General features: G+C 37.4%; 1 protein-coding gene across 3 annotated transcripts in view; it reads right to left on the bottom strand.

Annotated features, from left to right (window-relative positions):
* TMEM156 (transmembrane protein 156) overlaps positions 1–12,607 on the bottom strand; it is a 28,922-nt gene that overhangs the window by 11,624 nt on the left and 4,691 nt on the right. For all 3 annotated transcript variants that reach the window (XR_001209040.3, XR_001209041.3, XM_013185970.3), the window contains exons 2-5: positions 12,323–12,604; positions 10,507–10,767; positions 9,306–9,413; positions 6,137–6,241 (exon numbers count right to left, since the gene is read on the bottom strand). Coding sequence is in view for 1 of the 3 variants with exons in the window: in XM_013185970.3 (XP_013041424.3) it covers positions 6,137–6,241; positions 9,306–9,413; positions 10,507–10,767; positions 12,323–12,604 (756 nt within the window). In the remaining 2 variants the exon portion in view is untranslated. The remainder of the gene's footprint in view (positions 1–6,136; positions 6,242–9,305; positions 9,414–10,506; positions 10,768–12,322; positions 12,605–12,607) is intronic.

Raw genomic sequence — 12,607 nt, forward strand, 5'->3', positions numbered from 1 at the left:
ATCCATACTGCTAAACAACAAATACATCTGCAGAGTGCTACGCTTTGAATATGCAGTTTTGAAGATCACTGAGAGCTATCTGAATGCGAGACAGAGGTGCACAGCCAGTTTTTCAATGGGATTTCAGTGCCTAGAAATGCAGATACACGTCTGGGAGTCCTGCAAGTACTAACCACGTTCTGGTATTTCGCTTCCTCTTGGCACTACCCAGACTACAAGTTGATCCTAAGTCTTCATGGAAAACAGCTTGAGGGTAGGCCACTAAATTCTCTTGAAAATTTACTAGTAGTGAAAATGCAAAAGCATGCAAATATGGGGTTAACTAAGGGTCTCCCAGAACACGAAAAGCTACAGGTGGCCAGTTAAGCAGAACCAAGTGAAATTTAGAGTGTGAACTTTCCGATTCATTCTCACAGAAGGACAGCCCAGACTGTGCCTCAGAGAGCTTGCCATACACACAGGGAGAGTAACCAGGCGTCGTACAGTGCTTAACAGAGATGACAGCATGCACTTCAGAAACAGGCAGAGACATGGTGATGCCGTTAGCACGCTGACACGCAGACCTGGTGTCTTGCTGGGATACACGTAAGGAAGCACAGAAGCAGAGTTGCCAGGCTAACGATGCTTTGATGCAATGTATTTTTCGAAGAACTACAGTAGAAGACACAGCATTTTGACTCCAGGTCCACCCTGTCCCTGACCATCCATAACTTCTGTTAACCTACAAACAGATTTCTCCTGAGTTCATAACAAGAGGAAGAACCATGCCATTTATATTTAGCCATATCCTTTCTCTACTTTCAATATCAACTGGGCTTCTCTCCTTTACAAATGCAATTAAAAAGTGGGGTTTGGATCTTGGTAATTAAGCAGCTGAGTATGAAAGACAAAGTTAAAACAAAACTGGGGTAGGTTTAAAAATAGCAGTGGATCGTATTCCACCCTCAGGCTGAACCTGAAGAGAATGGGAACGTAGGCTGATATTCCCTTCGGAGCCCGTGTGTAAGGCTGCTCTGCACGCATGCAAACGGAGCAGGGAAATGGCCCCTCATGTATTGGTGCTCTACTGAAAGAATACAGGGGCTATAAAAAGCTCCCTAAAATTACCTGTCTCCTATAGATTTTATTCTCCCTTCTGAAACAGCAAAAGACCCGAAGTGGTAATTAGGCTTCACATTTTTCTCTGGAAACATTGCATCTTAGAAACATGTACATCTGTGTTGAGTACTGAACACCGTGACAAGCTTTGCTTTTCTCAGCATTATTCATCTACGTTGCTGAGGCAGAGACAACTACACAGCTATGTCAAGAACTAACTAGAAAGGATCGGAATAAAATATGTGATGGTTCACTTAGCCAAGATTAAACAAATTTCTCCTTTCTTGGCTTTGCACGTATTTGGTGCTGCAGAGGATGCATCCTGCCTGTCCTCTTTGCTAAAAAGAGAAGGTGCCACAGAACACAAGGAGGACTGAGTCCGAATTCATTGAGATGCCAGCCCTGACACTGCTGAGCCAGGGATTGGGTCTATTTCCAGCCTGTCAACTAACCTGAAGCTGTAGCAATACATCAAGATATGGCAGAACTTGGCCCACTTCTTCTAATCTTATAGGCAAGGAACTATTATTTTAATAGGGTAGCACAGAAAACAATATAGGAACTCAAATGACCGAGGCGAAATTTGTCTTATTGTTTCTTATGTGCAAATTATAGTTGTCAAGCCCACTTATATCAGATGCTATGGATGTCACAAAGTCTGAACAGTCCAGAAAACAACGGCAGGCCAGAAACCCTGAGGTTTTATTCTCTGAGTCCTGGTTGTCACCATGATCGTATAAAGTTCTTCTTTCAGGATGAGTTATGAAGTTACCACCCAATTGCTTAGTGGCTGCAGGTCTTTCAGCAATTTAAAGCATGTGTTTTAACCAAGCTACCCCACTTTTCATGTAACTGGAAAGTCCAAAATTTCTATATCTAAGAACTGTAGCTATTTCCCTTTGCTTCCAGCATCTAGGCTATTTTTCTACTTCTGCATTTCTCTTAGCCTGAACCAATTGAGTCAAACCAGACACTCAAATTCAACCTTTCCCCTAGGAGAAACACAAAACACCTCTGCAGTAGCAAAAGCTGTACCAACTGCTGACCATCTGCCCAGCCCGACCCACAGGGGTGGGTGGCTGCTGCTGTATCGGGAACGGCTGCTGGTCTGTGGGAGGAATTTCCATTGCTGCTGGGGGCTGAGGCCAAAACCCCAACCTGGGTCTTTGCTAATATAGAGCTCAGCAGGCCACAGAGTAGCCAGGTGCTCTGCACATTTGCTGACACTGTGCTACTTTCATTTTCATTAGAGAAAAGGTATAAGTAAGTCTAAGATGCCAGATAAGTAGCATAGATATGAATATACAAATACATCTTGTAATTCACAGTCTATTGAAATCTCAATTAAATATGTTACTGCTTCAACAAATACAGTCTTCGGAATACCCGATACCATGACTAGGATACGTTCAAAATCTGTTCCAGCAAATTCAATATGAATATTAATTTGATATGGTTGAAAGCCAAGAGCATCATAATATAATCAGAAGAAAACATACTCAAATACATCAGAATTAACTTTGCATTACTGTGAGCCAGACGAGTCAGGGAATCTTGTATTTGTATCCCAAAATGTAATGAACCAAATTATTACTTTGAGCCAATGGAGTATTGCTGAAAACGAGAGAAGTAATACACAATTTCAGCAATATAGAAAGCATTATGTCAGAACTAAGGTTGCTCACATAGACTGCAGGGTAATAACATGATGATATTAACAGTACGGTTGCGTGTTTGCACAGTCCCATTCTAGAATGGGAGTGGGAGCAGGTTTTTTTTCCAACAGACCTTATGCTGCTTTCAAAACAGGACAAAAATAAATAAGGAATGTCATTTTTATGCTACAGAAATATGGTCTAGATGGGAATTTATAGTGGTAAACTTGTAGCGACATAAATTCACACTGCATCTTATAACCCACATACTTACATTAATGAAACTTCCAGTATGAAAAGACCCTGCTAGGCAGATTCACTCATAGGTACCAAAAGCACTCATTTATGCAATTTGTCTTTCTTGTGCAACATTTCTTTTTTTTTTTTGAACAGTGTAGTGTATAGTTCATAGACGCTGGCCTGCTCCCAACATGTGCCATGTCCCCAGGAGTTAATTTTTTAGGATACAGTCATATGAGAATAGCTATACTTAATCAGTTCCTAGTAGTGGAAAGGGTATTTAAGTGTTTCAGGGAAAGTGGGTTAAGGAAAAGTGTAAGAGCAGAGTAAGTATAGCTACCTTCCATTTCACTGGAACCAAGGCGATTTAAGCAGTGAGCTGTACGTGACAGTTTAGCAATTTCTATCTGAGTTCTTTTAAAACACTTCGGGGAATACCATCTAGTCCTTATAATTGCTATTATTAATTTATTAAGTTGTTCCAAAACCTCTTCAACTGCCTCTTCAGTTTGAGAAAAGAAAGTCTTGCAATAAAAGCCTCTGATGTGGGAATCTCCCTGACATTCTCTGTGATGAACACAAAGCAAGGAATAGATTTTTCACCTTTGGTTTATTTTCCACGAACTACTACTAGCGAGTCCTATTTGATATGAAAATGCTCTGTGTCTGGAAATACAGGTCAGCTGCTTAAAGAACACATATTTCTTGCACTGATGAAAAAGCATCCTGTTCTCTTTCCTTTCTCTTGTGGCTGCACTAAAGGGCAACTGAGTTTTGTCAATTCAAACCACTCAAAGGACTATTTTACATAAATGTAATGGCAGAAACAGATCTAAAGTCTAGAAAACATGCACTGTACAGCTCTGTACACGCTCTTTCACATTCTTTTTTTTTTTCTTTAGCTTAACAGCACAGACATGATACAGCCAACGTTTATGACCAGAATGTTTTAAAGCTTCCCTATTTCCACTGTATGTGCCTAATCATTCACAGTACCATGAATTTCTAAAGTTGGAAGGTTGTAATTTTAATCCTGCCCTAGAGAATTTACTGAAGGTTTTTCCTGCTTGGAAAAAAGGGACACTGGACTGGATGATGATAATTTGTGGATGTAGAGGCACTAACAGTTTCACAAGACTAGCATACATGCTGTAAATTATCTATTTGTAGGACCCCAGTGATATTAAGCCACTAATTTACTGAGCCTATGTAGGAAAACATTCTAATTTTCAAAGTGCAGGTTTCCTTCTTTTTCTTTCCTCATACTTTCTGAACTTTGACTAACCTTTGAGAAGCACCTGTACATCTTTTCATCTATATGAGATACTGTCACATTCGCTTATATATACAGTTATTTATCCTCATTGCAGTGTTTCCAGGATGGTTGTATTGTCTTTGGTGCACCTCAATGTTGTGTTCAGAGATTCCAAGCTGTACACTAATGATAATTACACTATTATCAAGGGCTGTTGAATAAGTAATCTAACACTATTTATAATCCACTATCACAGTAGCAAATCTTAAACTTAGGAACTGGAAAAAAATTTTTCATGTAAACATTTTTCATATGGTCTTGATTCTACTTTTAATTATATAAGTATAAATCAGGAAATTGACTGGATTGATCGGAACTATGGTGTGTGAAATCAATGAGTATCAGATTAGAATAAGGCCCATTACTGCAGTTACAACTAAGCATCTTTCTGGGTTAAACTGATAGGTTGAACCGGGAGGAATACAGAGGTAAGAACAACAGACCAATATGTGATTCCTGTTCTCTTCAGCACAGTAAAACTAGATTTGAATTTCCATAAAACTTTATCATCAAAAATGCCTTTGGATATACAACATTAAAGTTGCCATTGTGAACATGCTGATAAAACAGTTATGGTATTAGTGAAGCTACTAAAGACAAAAGGTGGCAGAGAGATAATTCCTTTCCTGGGGGATGAAAATAATGAGCTCATAAATATCTTAAACCTTAAATAAAATCTTAGAGGTAGCCAGCACTCTAAAACTGAGGAGCATAAATTGTACTCCCAGGAGAGTTCAGACAGACGGAGAGCTAGCTATTCACTATTTTCTAGGTAAAATTGAAATGCAGTGAGTTATTGAGTTGCAGAGGGAAATTATCAAGCCTCCTCTATTTCTCAAGGAATTGACAAGACAAAAAGCAAGGTAGCCAAACCTAGACAAATTTAAAACCATTTGTTTCATTTGCTGGCTTTGTAGTTCTTGTTTTGGTGGGAGATTTTTGTTGGTGGTGTTTTGTGGTTGGTTTTTTTTTTTTGGTGGTGGTGGTGGTTTTGTTTTTTTTTGTTGTTTTGTTTTGTTTTTCCCATTCAAAGCTATTATTCTTCATGTTCATATTAATATTTAAAAAGCCAGAGCTCCCTTTGTGAAACCAGAATCTATGGCATTTATTGAATTTATTTATTATTTATTTATACGACTTTTCCGGCAGTATCAGTAACATTCAGAGCTGTATCTGCTAATTTCCCCTCACCCAGAGATTTATGATCAAATTCTAATTTCTGCAACCAAAACGTGGAGTTTAGCCATGCCTCTTAATTTATCTGGGCTAGCCACATTATACTCGCAGATCGCATTTTAATACCTATCTGAAACTATTAAATTGTACTTTGTTGGGATTTTTTTCTAGGAATAGTCTCTAAATGCCAGCAGAGCCATTTCCTGAGTCCTGCTGCAAGCGTCCATTCCATTCTTTGCTAGCAGATTTTGTCAAGCCAAAAACACACAGAGCATACATATATGTGTGTATATTTGTGTACACTTTTCATACACACTCAAAGCACTCAGCTGCCAGGCTTCAAATATGGCACACAAGATCACCAAAAATTAAAAGGAGGTAAAAGAAAACAACAGCAAAGTCCTTCATGCAAAACATTTGGAAGACTAAGAGAAGCATTCCCACATACATAAGTCTTTGTAGAGTTTCACTGTGAGAAATATTTATTTCCGATAGAAATATGTATCCGTAACATAAGCCAGATCAAATTTGTGTAGGATCAAGGTAACTCTGAAACAAAACTGAAACATCCCTTGACAGGAAAGTCTTAAAAGGCCTTTCTTGAACTCCCCAGGCTTCACAAATTGTTAGGTTTTTATTTTACATTACTTACCAGGAAAAAGTTTAATTTTAGTAGCAGAAATGGTGGTTATTGCATGTCTGGAATCTTCTTTGCTTTGAATAGTATAAACTGCTGCTGCTCCTCTGTGTTTACAATCTGTTTTAAACAAAATGAGATATCTTCAGCTATAGAAATACAGACAGCACTCATTAGAAGGAAAGCTGGTACAGCCCTTATGCCTAAATTGTTTAACATTTTCCATGAAGAAACAGGAAGGTTTTGAAGTAAGGTCAGGAGGAAAACCTAGGGTCAGATGTTTTATATTTTCCCAAGTGAATTTTTATGACTCCATGTTTGCCCTTTTCAAATTCTTCTTTCCTTCTCTATAGCATGTAACTTAAGCAGACTTCGTAAGATTATAAAAAAATGTAACCACGCATGCTGTGGTAATAGCAAGGATGAAGTGTACTGGCTCCCTAGGAAGCTGACAGCTTGTTTGCAAGTGTGTGGTGTTCATTTTTGGGAGCACAGTACAGGAACAAGCCCTACACCACCGAGACAAGATAGAGCTGGGTTGAACACCTCTGACTGCCCTCAGCACCCAGTGCTTTCCATCATCCTGCCGCTCTCTTGATGGCAGTCTTCTACAGTGACAGCAGCTCAAGACTCAGCTTCTGACAGCAGACTTGCCCCACTTCTACACAACAGAACTGATTTTTTTTTTCTTTTGAGAATGCCAGGAAAAAAAAAATCATCTTTAAAAATTCATTAAATTAGCATTATTTAGGTCATGACGTTTTTATGAATACCCAGGTGAGAGCTAATATGCTGAAGCCTTAAATATGTGCTCTGACAATGTCAAAAGAAACTCTAGAACTGGCTGTAAGACAAGAGTGGAAGAGTAAAGGCAAAAGGACTAATTTCAAATTTAGCTCCTTTGTCATGGATCAGTTGTAACCTCCTCAAAGTTTATTTGGATATTTTATTTTATGCACTCTTGGAAATAACTTCATTAATGTTTCAAAGAGTCTCAGAGTCTGCCTAGAAGAAAGTCTTGGAAGGTCTCGAGAGGAAATGAATAATTCCATATTTCTTACCAGCTTTCACTAGTGCTCAGAAAGTGAGAGAAAAACTAGTAACTGAATTATGACTGTAAAAATTCTGAGCAGCTGTTTTAGGCACATAGTAATATTCTGATAGATTCTTTAGGCACCATAGAAAAAAAAGCAGCATGTAGACTTTTAATTAAAGGTGGCATAATATATACATACAAGAAATAAAACCCTTAAAACTAATTTTATGTGCTTATCTTTTTGCCAGTAAGATACTGCTGTTGTATATGATATACATTGTAAATTTAACTCATGAAAATACTATTCCTCTATTAACAGAAAACATATTCTAGAAGTAAATCAGAAATCAGAAGCCCAAAAAGGGCATCTTTTCCTCCCTGCTTGTGTCCACAACAATTCTGAAAAACTTGCATTTAATAGAAAAACGATGTTTAAGGATAAAGGCAGTAAAATCATTACTCATCGCTACTAATGGTTCTGCATTAAAAATGAGATGTTATGACTCAAAGCATAGAAAATCTAACTCATGACATTTATGGTAGCTTTCAAATTGCAAGTAAAAGTCCTTCAAACTAGAATAGTTAATGGCCCACTTATAAAGACCTATTTTACAGTTTGTGTGATTCTTATGTACATAAAATAGGGTTCAGACTTTTGTTCCAGCAATAAGTAAAAGATCATGCTATTCAATCAAGATAATCTGATAAGGAATTTCTTTTGTTATTTGGAGGGGGATGCAACAGATGTCATTTTAAGCTACTGTTTCACTTAATTGATTAAAAATAAATGCATAAAATATTTACATTTTAAAAATCACAGAAACATCTTGAGTGTAGGCATCCTTCTGCCTTCTGTTCAGTTATGACTAAATCTCAACTTTTATTGCTCTTTCATTACAAAACTGCTTGTGGATACAATTAGGATGATCACGGGAATGGATGTAGCTTATCATTTTTTCATTACCCCTGTGATGAAGGTCTCTGTTCTGCAGCTCTGGACTACAAGAGAAATGGACAGCTGTCTGGTAATAGCAACTAAATGCTGGTTCTCCAGAGGCTTTCTACCCACTCAGGGCTGAAACAGGCAGAAAGTCTCAGGAAATTGCTGTGAAAAGCATCTGAAAGCTATTATCCCAGGTAGCAGGTTAAGTAACACTCATTTCACATTGACGAAAGGGAGTTTGCTCCCTGTACCACCTACCTCTGACTTCTGATGAAAAATGAAGACCAGCAGCTGAAAAGGTCAATTTTCTGCACTCTTTTTGCACAGAGGACTTTATCTTGGTTGCTCAACCGTCTCATGCTTAAGGTGCTCCTACCACTTATTGTTGCTTTCTCCATTGTGTATTGCTAGGAGAAATACCGTAAACCCTGGTTTCAGCCTCTATTCCAAGCGAATTGCATAGGAAGAGCCTGTTTTGGGTGGTGAGTGCATTATGCACAAACAATTGTTTCAGTCTCTGAAGTAAGGACAAATTCTTCCATAGCAAAGTTACTTTTTTAATCACTTGGAGTAGTCAAATAGTGCTGTTTCAGAAATCACAGCATTATTTTCTTTGCTGCAATAACAGCACAGAGAAGAAATGTTATCTGAGCTTAATTCAGCTCTGGGACTAAGAAGACACCACTTGGTTGACCTGTGTGGCGTTGCACCCCCACTGTGAATTCAGATGACCAGTTTTTAGGACAGACGGCTGAGTGCGTATCTCCTCATATCTAACCCATAATTTTTCTTGACCATGACCTAGATGAATCATCTTCAGGAAGGAAAAGGTATTTCTATCTATTTCTATTGGTCATTGGCATTTCTGCTTAAGACCTTTGTTAAGGCTCAACTTTAATCTTAAGATCTATTAAAATGACTCTGAAACCAGAAGTTCATTGGACTAAAGATCATAGGCCACCAAGCATCTGTCAAAAAAACATACTTCATTCACCACCACCAAGCTGGATTTGCATCCACAATTCCAAGGTGAAAGGGGATAGCATCAATCACCTGAGTATTCCAGTTCCTCTCTAAGAAACTCCTATCATATTACAATTAAAATACTGTTGTCTGAACCACATTAATAATCACCAACTTCCTTATAGTAGATTTTTCATTGTGTAGAAATTTAAATTCATGTAGATTAACTTTTTGTTACTTACAGTTTTGTCCATTTTCATGAACTATTTTGTAGATGACGATTGAAATAGTAAACACAATAATGACTAGAATCATACTGAGCCAAATGATCTTCGCCATACACATTGGATCTGTCCAGAAAAAGTAGGAGGGATTAAATAAAGCAGGAAAACACTGACAGAAAAAAGCAGAATAATTTGTCTTGATAGTTTTTTTGACTATGCCTATCCCCACAGATGAAAATTTAAACAAAACAGAAGGTTGCGCCTTTCTCTTTCAGCCTTCTTTGTTGTTTGCAATTGAGTTTTCTACCCAGAATTTAGTTTCATTTTCATCTGTATCTGTCCCTCCATGTCTGAAAAAGTTAAAAACTATACTAGTATCATAGCTAGGCCTACTTACTAAAAACAAACAAATAAACGAACAAAAAACAAGACATAATCTGCCCTCTCTTCAAGAGGATTTTCCCTGGAATTATTTTACACTGCTTTAGCCAACTCAAAAACACTTACTGTTTTCCATTAAAGTTACAGCATAAAATGTATTTGCCGTATAAAACTAAATGAATGTAATATAATTCACCAATTCCCTGATGGGAGGTGTTGCATACATGTACTGGATGCCCTGATTGTGGTCAGGCAATCTCCTGCAGCACAAAGTGAAACTTGAAAAGCTGATGGTTTGTCCTCTGGGAAAACTAAGCCTAGCTCAGTTGAATAATTTCTCTTTTAAGTCAGGCTGAACATAGGATATTGCAGCAGGACATTAGGAAAAGTCAAACGTGTCTTCTGGTTCTTCTAGCTCTTTCTAGTTAACTGAAATTGTTTAATTTACCACAGCAGAGTTATGCCAATATGAGGGAGGGAATAGGAAAAAGTAATTCCAGATTTTTTCAAACATGTATTTTGTAAGTCTGTCATTATTAAGTGGAGAAAAAAAAAAAAAAAAAAAAGAAAAAAAAACGGCAAACTGAATGTACAGACACTTGTTTTGCTGTATAGCTTCTAGGAAAAATAAAAGCAGAGCTAAACAGTTGACTATAGACAACTGTCAGGTGACTATTAACGATGGTCTTTTTCTGTGGGATGATCAAAATCGCGTTGTTTTGTTGTGAAATACTTTCAAGTGGTTTCTGAAAGCAGAGAACTACCTACTGGAGATTTTCTCGAACATTCAAATTGTTTCCGAGTTTGATTTCCCTTCTGACTCTCCTTTGTAACTTACATTCCACGTAAGACTCCAGTTGCAGTGAAATATTTATGCAGTCATTTTGGTCGTCGATCATTGCTGCTAGACAGGAGTGATTTAGGTATTCCTCAGCTGCATTTCTTCCTCTGACTGTAGAGTTGTTGATGCAGATTTCCAGCATATAGAAGATACTATCCTCTACTTCTTCATTTGCATGAAGCATAGTGAAATTAAAATATTTGTAAAAATAAATAACGTCTTCTGTTTGCTCTTCCAATGAGCCTTTTTCTTTTGGATCTACAAATTAAAACAAAAACTGTTATATAATGATAGACAAAGGAAGACAACTCTTAGAAGGAGTGATAAATATTTTTTCTGTCTCATTTGTGAAAACAAATAGTAATTTTTTACATTACTGACTATGATAAAAATGGACAAAAGGATAAAATGTAAAACCATTCTAAACAGATCTGAGGAGTATTGATTATCTACACATAATACATTTCCTTAGCAAATTATAGCCTTTTTTTTTCTTTTTTTGCTTTACTACCAGCTTCGAAGCTTTTAATATTTTTGTTGCTTTGTCAGCTGTTGTCAAAGCTAATAAAGACAAAAATTGGGCTATGAAGAAAAACAACAGGAAAAGCTGTATGATGCTAGACATCTGAAGTGTACATCTAGCCTCTGTGCTATCAGTTGCAGAAGGGTTTTGTTCCATTTCCAACCACAAGCTGTGAGACTTGCAGAATGTTAACAAATACATGTAGGTGAGACTGTGTCAGTTGTGTTAGAGTTGTACAGGTATAAATGAGAACAGAGATTGTCCACATATTTTCTGCATTGGTGTTTTCCACACTCGGAAAGACAGCTACCTTTTACTAAAGTGATGCAATTTGAAAAGAACTGCATTTCTCATACCTAGGACTTGGCCTCTTGCCCCTGTTGCTGACAATGTTAGGAAAGCAAAATTCAGAAGCATCCTCTCCCCAGATTGCCAGATACAAGTGCATAAGGCAAAGAAGGAATATGCTGCTACTGCTCTGAAAAACTGTGGTTGTTGCTGAGCTCTTCTTCATATTGCTGGGCCAGTCCTTACTCAGTGCTGCCTTCCATCAAACAGGTAAGGCCATTTTTGATGCTAAACAGTTGTGGATACCACAGGCTATAAGCAGAAAAATTGTTATTTTAGTTCTTTTATTTCTTGTGTAGCTGCCACCTAGACTGTTACCATCTTGATTTAGTTCTTCAGATACTTGCTTTCATCATATCAGCCATCAACAGAGTTCCACAATGACTTAAAAAAAAATTCTTCAAGAAAACTCATCAAAAACTACAACTCTTTATAAATAAATGAAATATTTTGGAAAACCCAGCAAGAATTATAGAATAAAGATAGAGATATAAGAGTGCTCATAAAAAACAGATGGCAGAGGTCAGATTTGCAACAGAAACATTCCAGGTGGCTGCTGGATAAGGCACTCTTTTCTCACAGCACCCTGCTTGCAGACTAATACAAATCCCCCTGAAGATAATGAACCCTCCCTCACACACATGGTTTTACATAAGATCCTCAAAGAGAAGAAATCGGCATTTTGCGGCTCATGTTTTTCTACTGAGAATCTGTCATAAAACCTGCATTTTGCAGCAATGCAAAGAAAAGCTATTAAGGACAAAAAACAAAACAAAAACAAACAACAACAAACAACCAAACAAAAAAACAATGTTCATAGATCTTGCAAAGCCCATAGAGAACCAGCACCGTGTTATCATTTTCTTTCAAATAGCAAACAAAACCATGCATTTTATGCTGTAATTAATACTTCCAAATGAAGTATTATGCTTTCCTACTTACTTTTTTTAGTTATAACTCCTGATCCTTGATGATCAACATCCACATCTCTGTTGGATTCACATTCTGAGTATTTAGTATGTGGCTGTTGTTCCCTACTAGAGGACTGGCAAATACATGGAATATTTTGGAAACTGGAATGATTTACAATGGTCTTCAGTAAGATAGTCTGGTTTTCTCTTCTTTGTTGCAGTGATCTTTTGCAAGAATTATTAAAAGTGCAAAGTGGAAAAGTGGTGTTACTTAATGAACAGGTATCCATGCACGAAACAATGATAGTGTTAGCTG

The sequence above is a fragment of the Anser cygnoides genome, chromosome 4 (genome assembly GCF_040182565.1).
Source record: "Anser cygnoides isolate HZ-2024a breed goose chromosome 4, Taihu_goose_T2T_genome, whole genome shotgun sequence".
Classification (NCBI taxonomy): domain Eukaryota; kingdom Metazoa; phylum Chordata; class Aves; order Anseriformes; family Anatidae; genus Anser; species Anser cygnoides.